The sequence below is a fragment of the Pyrgilauda ruficollis genome, unplaced genomic scaffold (genome assembly GCF_017590135.1).
Source record: "Pyrgilauda ruficollis isolate IOZ18807 unplaced genomic scaffold, ASM1759013v1 scaffold33, whole genome shotgun sequence".
Taxonomy (NCBI): Eukaryota; Metazoa; Chordata; class Aves; order Passeriformes; family Passeridae; genus Pyrgilauda; species Pyrgilauda ruficollis.
Genome location: NW_024524711.1, coordinates 6525524 through 6539153, shown reverse-complemented (window position 1 = coordinate 6539153; position 13630 = coordinate 6525524). Strand labels below are relative to the sequence as shown.

The 13630-nt window shown below is 37.7% G+C and overlaps 1 protein-coding gene across 2 annotated transcripts in view; it reads left to right on the top strand.

The window, feature by feature from the left end:
* SEMA3C (semaphorin 3C) overlaps nt 1-12424 on the top strand; it is a 117599-nt gene extending 105175 nt beyond the window's left edge. For both annotated transcript variants that reach the window (XM_041474658.1, XM_041474659.1), the window contains exons 15-19: nt 340-381; nt 1652-1809; nt 5066-5133; nt 7977-8107; nt 9939-12424. In XM_041474658.1, the coding sequence (XP_041330592.1) occupies nt 340-381; nt 1652-1809; nt 5066-5133; nt 7977-8107; nt 9939-10352 (813 nt within the window). In that variant the 3' untranslated portion in view covers nt 10353-12424. The remainder of the gene's footprint in view (nt 1-339; nt 382-1651; nt 1810-5065; nt 5134-7976; nt 8108-9938) is intronic.
* The last annotated feature ends 1206 nt before the right edge of the window (nt 12425-13630 follow it).

The window sequence follows — 13630 nt, the reverse complement described above, 5'->3', positions numbered from 1 at the left end:
CATCATTAAAGAAAAAAACGTTTCCTATTACAAAGTTAAAGTAATGGCTCTTCTATTTCTGAGAGAGCACAGATGCAGGTTAATTATAAGTGTACTAAAACCTTTTAGATACATGTAATAATAATGTGGTTGAGTTTCAGCAATATATTTTGTGAGACATTAATTGTTTATATATCATTTGTTTAGTTCTGAAAATAGCAGTAGTTAGTAGGAGTGAGTGCTCTCTTTCCAGGATATAAAAATATATTGTTTTCTTAGATATTACTTAGGTTTTAGTGACTTTTAAATGTTAATTTTGGGAAAGAGTTCTTGACAAGGATTTGTAACTCTTTCTTTCAGAGTAATTCTCCTATAACAACAATGAAGATTTCATCTAAAAAGGTAAGGCAATATGGAATGCCTGCTTTGTGCTTATTAACTGAGAAGCAAATTGACTTAGATGTTGGAATATCAGTTCTTGTGGAGCACACTAAATATAGGAAAATTTTCCATATTGAGTACAGAAAACGTGACTGATGTTTGCACAAGCTGTTTATATGCCCTTGCACTAAGATAAAACAATTTCTATTCATTATGCATCATTTCTAATTAACTGAAAGTGTCAGATTTCCTATTTTGATTTACAATTAAGGAATCAAAAAAAAAATACTAAGAGAGGAAATTCACCCTCCCTGTTTTTTTCTCTTAAGTCCAAATAGAAATTTTTCCTTGGAAGTCTGTCTGATCAGTGTGAAAAGGCAGTGTTGGGGCTGTTGGATCCGTGGTGCAATTGTGCATGTTTGTTTAGTAGTAATAAACAACAGCAATAAGAATAATGAAAACAGGTGAGAGGATTTCTGCTGAAAGGCTTAACACAAAAGCTAAAAATGTGTATTCTATGGTTTTGCAAGCAAGATGTTGTTTAATATTTTACCCAGCTACTACTAAGTAAATATTATTCACTAGGTCGATTTCAGTATGCTTTTTCATTTTTATGACAGGAAGATCAAAGGAATTTCAAGGGGTTTTTGTTCAATATTAATTTATATTTTTTAGAATGATTAATTGTTTTTTGAGTGAAACAGTCGTTTTGGCCCAGGTTTTGGTAATGATCTACACCCTTTGAACTTCTCTTGCAAAAGCTCTGATTTATTGTGAAAGTTCTCTTGGCTTATTTTTCCAGGTATATAAGGCTATCAGAATCTGGCCATAAGCCTCAGCATAATCTCTAGGTTTTACATCTTGGAAATGTATGCACTGGAGGATCCAGCTAGGAACTCTGCATAATATTTATTAAAGTGACTGTGTGCAGAGAAAATACTCAGTTCAAAGGCTTGAGCCAATAATCCTCACTGAATAAGAACCAAGTTCTCAAATCTGAGCAATATTAAGTCAGCCTATCTGCCCCAGAACAGAACAATGACACTCAATGTCCAAAAAACCATTAACATTCCCCAGTGTTTCTAGGTGTTTTCTAGCAGGAAGGTGGAAATAATATAAGCCTGTTCACCTGGGAGATTTCTGTTAGATCTTGACTTTATATGTATTTTGGCTCCCCTCTTGGTCTTGAGTTAATTCCAGAATTAATTGAAAGGCTTTTTTGGGTGTGTTAGCCAGGTCTTGGGTGAAACTCCTCCACATCTGAGCTAAATATTCCCATTGCCTCCTGCAGCAACAGCTGTACGTGAGCTCAGATGAAGGGGTCACCCAGGTCTCCTTGCATCGCTGCCACATCTACGGGACCGCCTGTGCTGACTGCTGCCTCGCCCGAGATCCATACTGTGCCTGGGATGGCAACTCCTGCTCCAGGTTTTATCCCACAGGAAAAAGGTGAGCAGTACTAAGCAGCCCAGTGAAGTTTGCAAGGGAAAATGGGGCTTTCATTCTGAGGGTTGTGGTGTGATGGAGAAGTGGGATGTCATTCCTTTCATGAGCATGTACAAACAATACCCCATGGCTGTTGTGCTTGGAGTTATTCATCACCTAGGACTGTATGCTGCAAGAGTGTATGGTAAAGAGCTTAGCTTTTCATGTTTAAAGTAATGGAAGGAAAAAAAAAGAAAAGGAAAAAAATGGTTCTTAATCATAAATATTAATCTTTCTGTCTCACGCACACAAAATCAGTGAGACATTTGTTCCCTTCATTTAAATTCAATTACTTACTCTGGATGTAATTATGATAGCCCTAAATACAGCAAAAGATCTCTCAGGCATTTATATTTTTTTGTTCCTCATTTGCTTCTAAGTGAGAAGAATTATTTTTCAGGAAAATTTTAGGCAAATGTGATTTCCATGTAATGCCTGTGGATTTGGGTTTTTTGACATGAGGTTTATTAAAGCAGACAGGGAAAGCAATTTATGTTTAATTTGCAACAGAACTAATTGTCCATCTCATAATCTTATGCAAAACAGAAGTCTCTTTCCTCCTCCCAGGGGAAATATTTAATAGCAGAAGGCTGTAGTGAGCTCTTGTCTTAATAAGAATCCACTTCATATACAAACAAAGCTACAGAATACACAATGAAGTGTTACTGCAGAGGGACAAATCTTTCAGATGTACGCTCTCTACAACTACCTGGAAGGAGGTTGTAGCCTGGGGGGGGCTGGACTCTTCTCCCAGGTGGCAAGCAAAAGGACAAGAGGAAACAGCCTCATATTGTGCCAGAAGAGGTTTAGATTGCATATTGTAGAATCATAGAATCATGAAATATGCTGAGATGAAAAGGACCATCAGGACTATTGAGTGCAACTCCTGGTCTTGCACAGGACACTCCAGGAATCACACCATGTACCTGAGGGCATTACCCAAACACTTCTTCAAGGCTTGGTGCTGTGACCACTTCCCTGGGGAGCCTGTTCCAGTGCCCAGCCACCTTCTGGATGAAGAACTTTCCTTGATACCCAACCTAAACTGTGGCTGTGCTCAGTGTCTGCACCTGAGCTGCAGGTGCAGAGGGCCACATGCAGTCACTGGGTTTTATTCCTGTTCCCTCACAGAGGGAGACAGTTGACAGAAACAGGCAAAGCTTGGATCTGCTGATAACAATATCATCCTCTGGACAATTGCTTTTGTTGTTGCAAAGTTGTCTTGACTCATTCCTTACCTGAGATTACAAGGTAAAGCCTAAACTGGCCACATAGCAATTGGTAGAGTACATGGGGTTGTTAACTGCTTTCATTGAGAATATTCAGCCACCAGTCTGCAAACTCATTGTTTTCTTCCATGGAATAAAGGTCAGAATATGGGGGAGGAAAGAAAAGAAAAATCCCCAAGTCTCAGGCCACCTAACTCCTACAGTAACATAGCTGCCAAAAGGTACAAGGAACAGTCAGGTACACCCAGCCTGTGCAGTTTCCAGTTTGCCGTCCCCATTATATACACTCACCCAGGGTTATTTCCACTGGGGCTTGCTTTCATGCTGATATTTTGTTTGCAATTTGCTCCTTACGTCAAACCAAAATAAACACCTCTAACTGTATGGAAAAAAGTCTGTTTTTCATATGTGAAGGAAATGAGTTGTCTCTTTATCTAACAAGGCAAATTATGAAGGAGAAAACATTGGTAACTAGAGCCAAATCCCATTGTCTAGACAGTAGTTTCTGCTGTATGCATTTGCTTATTTGCTTCTTTTGACACTTCTGTCTCTTGTGAATTACTGCAGTTCCTCATGCAACATCAATTTACCCCCAAAACACCTTATGGTATTACCTTTATTTTCTAACTACCACTTTTTAAAAAAAAATTAATATCTAAATGTTAAGTTCTGATTCTCAGAACTGTTTAATGCAAGCAACATGCCATCTCTGACAGTGTGGAGCAGCTCATGGTAGCACAAGAACTCTGATATTCACTCAGAAATTCTTCATGGCCTCCTTTGACTCATGTAAATAGTTCACAGGGGTTAAGACCCCAAGGCATAAAATGAAATATTTTTGATGGTAAACATAAAAACTATACTTGGAATTTCAGTAATTACTCCTTTAAAACATCACTGTTCAAATATCTCCTTATCAAACGATGCAGTGAGGGATCGGGTGACAGGGGATAATGAGCACTCTGTGTTTGTGCACTACCTGGTATAATGTGGCCATAGATGTGTCACCCTTCCCTCAGTAGTACTGGAGCTCCAGGGGCTTTTTATAGTTTCTGATCCTCAAGTCCTTAGTGCATGGTTCAGAATACAGCTGTTTAATATCCCAACAGTGTCCATTTGCAACAATCTATCACCAATATATTTTTTTCTTGAACTTGATAAATACTGAACTACTTTACACAATATTTAGCAATGAAAATAATATGTATTAATAATGTTTAAAAAATGTGCACCAGCTTTTCATGCACTGAATTCTGTGAGCTTTGACTTGCTAGCTGGGGAGGACTGAAATCCAGCATTCCCAGTAAGCTTCCCAGACAGTTTGCTACAGAATCGTGATTTTACATATGTCATCCAGATTATATAAAAAAATCCCTATTTAGAAGTATCCTGATACCTGGTGAATCTTATTATATTTTGGAAATAGGCACATCCCTTCAAGTAGAAGACAGATTAGAATCTTAGCTCTCCACCATTCTGCATGAATACTTCAGTCACTCTGCTACGAAGGTGGCTACAGGCACCAAAACTAAAGTGCTAGCTAAAATCGAGGTGGGAACTTGTCATAATTTTGTGCTGGTGTTTCAGATACGTGCAGTATGAATCTTATGCATCTCATTGCTAGCTACTTGCCTTTTTATGAAGAGTTCCAGCTGGGGGTTCTGGCTTTGAATGCTGGATGTTGTGAGTGAGCAGAGGTCTTTCTCATTTATCACCTCTGATCCTTCCATCCCTAAACCTCCTCTGCACAGCTGCTTTATCTACAAAAACTGCACCTGCTTTATAAGCTTCAACAGGTGCTGCTTCACCTAAACAGTATCTTCACACCAACAGGCCTGTCAAGAGTAAAGCACACTCACAGTAGGTCATGAACTATCCCTAACATTTGATCTAGTAAAAAAACCAAAACACAACAAATCCACAAATAAAAAAGTGGTTATTTTCGGTGTAGCTGTCTTGGAATAATATTTTGTTTTTACAAAATCTTGCAGGAGGAGCCGTAGGCAAGACGTGAGACATGGAAACCCTCTGACTCAGTGCCGAGGTTTCAACCTGAAAGGTACTGTAATTTAGAGATCCTCCTGCTATATAAAGAACACATGGTTTTCCTTTATATGATTCATTATAACTGACATTATCAGTATGGTTTACTGGTAAAGCATAATTATTTTCCCAGTGTGAGTTTTGTTTTGATTTTGGATGCTAAAGCATGTTTCCTTACAATTATATGAAACTTGCACGTATATGATAAAATGTTGTGCCATGAAGTAAATAGTACAGCATACTTGAATTGAGAAGCTGACACTGTTGACTAGAGAAAGGTAAAGTTAATTTGAGGACTTTTCTACCTTGGTTTCCCTTCAGTCTTTATTAATGCATTTTCATTCATTTAAGCTTTGGACCTCCAAATTTTTCTGAATATTTGATCCCATACTGATTTTTGGAGTACACCTTTGAGCAAACAGGAGAATCTAGGCCAGCCTGTCTTTTGATTTATGATTATTCCCTTCTACCTTTACATGGGGAAAAAAAACTATTCAAATTTCTTTATGGAGTCTCTTATTTCCAACTGTTTAGTCAGCCTGGCATGGTGAGGGTGGCCAGGGGAGCCAAGGCTTTGCCCTCCCAGCCAGCACTTTCTCCAGATAGATGGACGCCAGTAAAATATGACCAAAGTCACAGGAGTAAACACATATATAGAGGCAGCTCCATCCTCTTGAACCCATGCATGTCTGAGCTAGGCAGTGCCAATGTATGCCATCAGACCAAGGGTACACAGAGAATTATGCTCCTTTCACCTCTATTACGAGCCTGAATTTTGAAGTATGTTCTCATCTGTACCACCTGGTGACCAAGTATTAGAGCAGATTGTAAGTTTTTTATTGATGTTTTTTAATCAAAGATCAATGCTTTAAGAGTGACATGTGAAAGGTTCTGTTAATAATAATTCTACTGAAATAGTCTCCACTGGTTGTTGGAAGAATCTCCTGGATCAGAAAAGACCACAGCAGTCAGTTGGGTGTAGATCCCTCTGCTTAAAGGAGTCAGTATTAGGTAATTTATATGAAGAGCTTGAGCAGGAAATTCCAAGAGAAGACCCCAGTGTTAGAGAATACACCTGAAATCTGAGAGATCCACGTTGAAGCAACTTGAGCTTCCTGTCTTCCCCTGCAGGCATGTGCTGAGACCTCCCACCCATTGTCTGTCCCAAGGGTGGGTGTCTCCTCCTTCCATGTGGAAAATGTGAGAATGTCAACTGTCTGCATTCTGGCCTGAGGGGGGATAATTGTTTCAACCTTGACAGTCTTGTGAAACAAGTTTCTTGTTTTCCAGCCACTTTTGTAATGTGTCTGTATTTATAGGTTTATGTATTTTAGTATCTTTGTAAAGGAAGTTTCGGTGGCAGCAGTGGGATATAGGGTAGGTAGATGGCAGTTGTTTCCCTGGAAAAAAAAAAAAAAGATGAAAAGAAAGAGCAATTTAGACACTTGGAAAATACAATTACAGCCATTTATAGCAAAGTGACTGTGTTTGGGGAAAAAAAATGAAATCTACCTAAAGGACAAAAGAGCAGAGAGCCAAGCAAAGCCAAGGAAACTTCCAAGCTCATAGAGAACCATAATGCTGAATCCAAGCATTTAAAGACGGTAGACCTCTAAGCACGTATAAACTTAACATTTTTTGGCACATTGTTATTTTTAAATAAATCATCAAGAACTAAGCAATCTTGTATGTTTTCGTTTCATGTCTGTTTAATATTGTTATGTTTGTGTTAGCCCTTATAGCCATTACAGAAATGCATTTTGAATGTGAAGTATTTCCACATTATTCTCCTAAAAGTTAGAATTTTGTTACAGCTTCCTAAATGTGCTGAAGGACTAGAACCAGGCAAAGTCTCCTTCCTTCAGAAGAATGGATTTCAATTTCACATATCAGTTGATGAAAGAAACTGAAAAAAATGGGAGATAAAGTAGGGTCTGAGAAAAGCCAGTCTTAGGACTGTGCAAGAGCAGAATCAGATTTTAGACATGCAGACCTCTAGGTATTTGCAGTTCTCATACTATTTCAATAATTTTCATTGCTCCTTTCTCAAAATAAAAAAAAAAAAATGTATTTCATGTATGAGGCAAGCTTTTCAATCTGGAGGTGCTTTGCTTTGAGGACAAATATTATGATCTGGACCAAGCAATAAGCATCCAGAAGTTCCTACTGGTGACTGCCAATTATTCATCTATGGAGACTGTAAAGGGACACAAGAAGTCCAAGTGATGACATATGCTCAGCACTTGCCCAGGTGTTGCTGAAGTGCTATAAATCTGTCTTTCTCTCTGTTGCTGGCCTATCTACATAGTCATCACATTTCAGGTTGAGAGCCAAGTCCCTTCCATGTGTTGGAAGAGAAGCAGAGGAAAGGGAGCCCAGCCTGCCCTCTCTGTCCTCCGTGAGCTGCTGCACTCAGCTGGGGTAGCTGGAGCCTTCTTTAGGGCATGATGCTTTATTTTGGTCATACAACCATATTCTCCCAAATCATAAATGGTGAAGTGTGAAGAAATACATTAAATGCTTCATTCTCTTTTGGAGTAATAGAGAATGAGATAATTTCACAGAAAAATATCCCTGAACTCAGTTATCCCATCAGCAAAGTTTATCAGCCTATAGGTGTCCTAATTTCTCAGAAGAGAACATGTCACTCTGAAAACCTTGGTATTTGAAACCGAATGTGCTTCTTCACATTCCATTTAATTTTATTTGAAATTTTTTCCTACAAATTATTTAATTTTGGCCAATATCAGAATTAGGCATACTTCATTTAATCTATATTGCAAAGAGTTACATGTTTTCTTAATCAAATCACCATTCACGGTATCTTGACCTGTTTTCTTTTTCTTTCTTTCTTTCTAGCATACAGAAATGCTGCAGAAATAGTTCAGTATGGAGTAAAAAACAACACCACCTTTCTGGAATGCACGCCTAAATCTCCTCAGGCTTCTATTAAATGGCTGCTACAGAAAGACAATGACAGGAGGAAAGAGGTGAGTAATGTGAACAGGAGCTCTGGGAGGATCCTTAGTCAGCATGACATTCCCTCCCCAGATAAAGGGAGGGAACAGTTTGTGTTTTTATCAGGCAGTCTGGCTACAGTGAAGCTGGAGAATTTGTGTGGATGCAGGACAGTGGCCATCATTTACTCATATGAATAAGAGCAGACCCAGTACAGCTGAGACTTCATCCTCAGCCCAACAGACTATTGTCAGATAAGAACAGCTACCAAAAAATTAAAAAATCTTTGTTTCATACCTTACTGATTGCAAACTGAAGGCTTGCAGCACTCAGAACTTCTTATTGATCTAAGGAAATAGGCATAAAAGCAAGAACTTGTATAAAGTTCAGGAAGAAGTCAGCATGCAGTAGCTCCTCTGTGCTATTGAAGAGATAAAAGGCAAAAGTAGGAGAAAAGTGAAAGGTTTCTTTAGCAAGAAACTAGTCCAGGCTAAGAACACGTATTGACAAAAGCATTTCCTCACCATGGTGCAATCACATTTTCCATTACTGCACTCTCTAAGGCTCTCGAGTTTCAGCACTGCAATATACAGTATGATTGTTTATGAGGAATGTTCCTTCCTAAAGTAATATAAAAGGGGAAAAAATCCATTGCAAATCCAAGCACTTACTATATGAATAAAAAGAAACATCTTTCAAAAGGAACTTTTAAGTAATGTGGTGTCTGTTGATAGGTTATAAATACTGTAAAGTATTATTCTCCTATCAGGCCATTTTACAAAAACAGAGGGGAATTACAAATGTCTCACTGAGTTTTCTAACTATTCAAAGTCATGTACAATTCTTTAACCCATTGCTTCAGCAAAACATCTCCCTTTTTTTTTTCTTATATTATGTGAATATATTAGAATCTATGCAGTTACAACAGGCTCAATAAAGCAATCAAAGTGTTAATTAGTTTTCAAACTCTCAGATGCCTGGAAATCTTCCACAATGTCTACAAAAGTTTACAATAGCAGAACACCATAATAAGTAAATTAGTTCCCGAGAGAACCAAGTATAATGCAAAGCACAGTAGCAAAATAGAAAAATCATTCAGAAAAATACCAGTAGTGGTTTCCTTTCATAATGGACTGAACTAGCAATTTTTGCTTCATATTGATATGCAAAGGGACATCTGCACATGCATTTATAATTGGATGATAACAAGCTCTGGTAACCTGCTTCTTTCAGGTGATGTGATCATCTCCTGGGACAGTGCAGAGTCTGAAGCCAGAAAGGAAATAGGAGAGTACCTGTGCTCTTGGTTAACATTGAGCCAAGTCCCACTTGAGACCACGGTGGTGATAATTTTTATAGGCTACAGACTCTGCAGAGCAGATAGAGTTCTTCAGCAGGAACCTGCTCAAAGTCAAAATATTTAATGAAAAGCCACCTTGAGTTCAATGCCAAATTAGCCTCCCTGGTCCTGCACCTTTCTTCCACTGAGTCTCAGCAGCAGTCTCTTGATGCTGAAAGAGACATTCTCCGGAGTGCAACAGGGCAAATAAAAGTTCATTCCTTCAACTCTACTATTTGAACATTATGAAAACTTCTATTTCATGTGGTTTCCAGATTTTCATCTTTGCCTACATCCTGATCAAATTATTCTAACATAAGAAATAAAATCATTTAAGTCATTTTCTTTAGCAGCACTTGCCTTCTTTGAGGTATGCTCTCCTAAAGGTGGTCTCTTGAAGATAGTTATATAAAAATACAGTAACTGTAAGAAGTCATGTTTGAAGTGAAGCTTACCAGAAGGTCCAATAGTCTGTTGTTCCATAACCTTCCCTAAAAGGTTCCTTCTGCCTGTTTGCTCTCTAGGTGAAGCTGAACGAGAGGATCATAGCTACTGAGCACGGGCTCCTGATTCGCTCTGTGCAGGACAGCGACTGGGGGCTTTACCACTGCATCGCCACGGAGAACAGCTTCAAGCAGACCTTGGCAAAGATCAATTTCAAGGTGCTGGATTCAGAGATGGTGGCTGTCATGACTGACAAGTGGTCCCCTTGGACCTGGGCCAGCTCGGTGCGAGCCCTGCAGTTCCACCCCAAGGACTTTGTGGGGGCTTTCAGCCACTCCGAGATGCAGATGATTAACCAGTACTGCAAAGACAGCAGGCAGGCAGGTCAGCACAGGGAAGAATCCCAGAAGATGAGAGGGGACTACAGCAAACTAAAGGCTCTTATCAATAGCAGAAAAAGTAGAAATAGAAGAAATCAATTACCTGGATCTTAATTTTATTTTATAGTAATAGATATTTTTGTCCTCAGTGTAGGGGGCTTATATTTGTCTATTGTAAACACATTCGTGCAAATCTGATAAAAAATTAAATGAAAATCCAGGAAGACTCATAAAAGATCTTTCTCCCAATTTAATGCAGTGTAACCTAAGAAAACAACTCAGAGCATTTTCTTTCCTAGATGCTTAGTGACTCTAGGCTGAGCTCTGTCCTAGAAACAGCACTGGGTATTCATCTTAAACCAGATTCACCTTTAACATCTCAGTATTTAATTACAGCTGTATAGAAATTTTAACAAAATCAGTGCATTGTCTTGCAACTCTGGAACTGTACCAACTAGACTGGTGGTGAAAGAATCTGGGTTAAGATGAATATTTAGAGTAGGATGGTACTAAGATTTCCTTGCACTGTGTTTAAGAACATGAGTTTCTTCTTGTTTACTGCTCAATATTGGGTTTACAGCTTTCACTCATCGATCAAATCATGTGAATGCATGCAGCTAGGAAGCAAGTAAAGTGTAGTAGAAATGTTTCATTTGCTCAGAGGCCAAATGAAGGAACAAACAGAAGAAAAACAAAGAATTTATACTTTATCAGAGTAAGCACTGATTATTGTGCATAGTATGAGTTGTAATAAATTAATGAGTTCTGGAATGTAACTTAAAATATCTCTGCTCATATTGATTTTTATTAAAATAGGGAGTCCTATAACACTACATAGCTTTATAAGTGGCACAAAGATAACATAAGAATGTTCATTATACATATAATTTCGAAAAACACCTAAGTGACTTAGGTATTTTAGCTACTTTTCAAAGGATTACACTCCAATTTCTTTTCAAAGGACAGAATGTAGACACATCATATAGTGCTTGTTCAGAAATGAAAAATATAGATTATCTTTATTCTGTTCCATGATTAAATTGGAGCTGGTCTGAAATGTGGAAACAAGTCATAAGTGTCTTTGAAATTTTTAAAACATTATTTTTTCAACTGTTTTCTCAAAGTTGCAAATATTTAACTAGAATTTTCTAATTAAACCATTCCCAATTTCCAGTTTTTGTACCCTTATTCTTTTCCATGTTATTTTCTCAATTTGCTCCTATTTTCAGTTCTTTGCTAAAAAGCAGATCAGGAAAAGAGAAGAAGAAAAAATAAGGAACGAGGGAAAAATAAAACTGAAAAATGGGTTTGGGTCAAAAACCAAAAACTATAACTTGAGAGGCATGTTCAAACAGAAATCTTTTGTTTAAGAAGCAGCTGCCAGGTCTAATGAAGCAAATTTTGTTGAAAATTGGGTGAGTGTGCACCAAGTCATCCTAGGAAAAGCCATGCAAATGCTGTAAAGAGGGACAGATCATCGATGCTTTTACTGTGTAAGAGTGTTCTGGAAGCCACCCAGTCTGTTCAAAACAGTAACAGGGATTAAAAATGTATGAGCACCCTAGAAAAAATCACAATTATTTATGGCATTATGCAAAAATATAAACTGATGTTCAGCTCAAATCTGAGTTATAATTCTGAGTTATGATGTTATAATTCTGAGTTAAAATGTTAAGTTATAAGTCTACTTCTATTAGAATACTCTAGGAGTAACTGCAGGGCATGGGGAAACACTTCTGGGTTTGTGCCTGTGTGAATTCAGTTTAATGCAATGGAGGTAACACTGGTATTTATCTGCCATTAGCTGGATTGTCACTTTATCACCACCTCATGAAGGACAGCTGGGAAATGAGCCCTAATCACACCATTTAAACAGTCTCTAAATCCCTTTGATGCTGGTGGGATCTCTTTGAATTTAATTTGTGTGCTTACTGCTAGCAAGGCAGTGCCAGCCTGCCCATATATTGCCATCGAGTTAAGTGCTCTCCTTACTCAAGGCCTCAGTGTGTATTTCTGCAATATTTAGGCATTAATAACTAAGGTCCTTCTTATGGAAACCATCAGAAAACTTTCTCTGACCTCCATGAGATTGAATTTGGCCCAAAGAGCTAGCAAATAAGGTTCTGGAGGAATCTGGGGTTTTTTTTCTTTTTTTTTTTTTTTTTCCTTTTATTTCTTCCTTGCCCCCCCCCCCTTTTTTTTTTTTTTTTTTTTTTTTTCTTTTTTTCTTTTTTTTTTTCAATAGGTATTTCAGAATATGACTGACTTCTGAGGTGTGTAAGTGACAAAAAACCAAGTGCCATGATACAGAACTACCTCCTGGAATGACACTAGTGCATATTCTCTGTATGCTGCCATGCTCTTCCTATCTCCCCAGCAGATTCACTGCAGACTTAGTGTGATACTAATGTCTATTGTGAGGATCATAATTGCTTCCAGATGGAATACAGTGATTAATAGGTATTTCAGGGTACAAATTGCCCTTTAAGTGGTTAGGTACAGTGATATTTTAATAGTCCCCCATTAGGCCTCAGAAATTACAGTTACACTGTTTTCTAATAGAATATTGGCAATAAGGGATTCCATTAAAACAATCAGCATAGCTCAGAGTTTCATATGATTATAAAATAATATTTTTAAAGCTGCTTCATATACCATTATTATGGTATGACTGTTTAAGGGATTATACTTAAACTAACATTTTTCCTGCTGCATGAGACCTTCAGTATATAAATATAATAAGCTTCTGTCAGTGCATAACTGGTCCAAGCTTCCATGCTTTAGGAGCCTTCCCGCATGTATAGAGAAGTCAGGAACCAGATGCTCAGCTGCTATAAACTAATGTACCTTCCTTGTTGTCCTTACAGCTACTGGGGTTGATACCAGCTGAGTGTTTGGCCTTAAATGTACAGAATAGACAAACTGCAATTTTCCTTTAAAGTAGCCCCTTTACTGTAGGTAACACCAGAACTTAAGACTGTAATATTATTTGTGCTATTTAATACTTCCTATTTGGAGGATTTCTAAATAATGTATATAATTTTATTCCTTAAAAAACGCAAAAGCAAAATGACTTCTAGACATAACTTCACCAAATGTAAAGATATGTTCTCTGCCAAGAACTTCACTGTGTACTGGTATTTTATTTTTTTTTCCTTTTTATTTTGTGTAGTTTGTAAAGTTTGCTGAAATCTTGACCTAACAATGTGTTCTTTGCAATTGTTGTTTCTGTAGATATGCGTGTTTTATTAAGAGAATCTTGGTTTTAAAATTGTAGGTATGTGTATAAGTTCCTAGCATGATGAAACTGTCATGACAGTGAATATGCATCATATAGTGTGTAAGAAAGAACAAAATGTAGTTTAACATAGTGCTATTTAATTGAACATCTA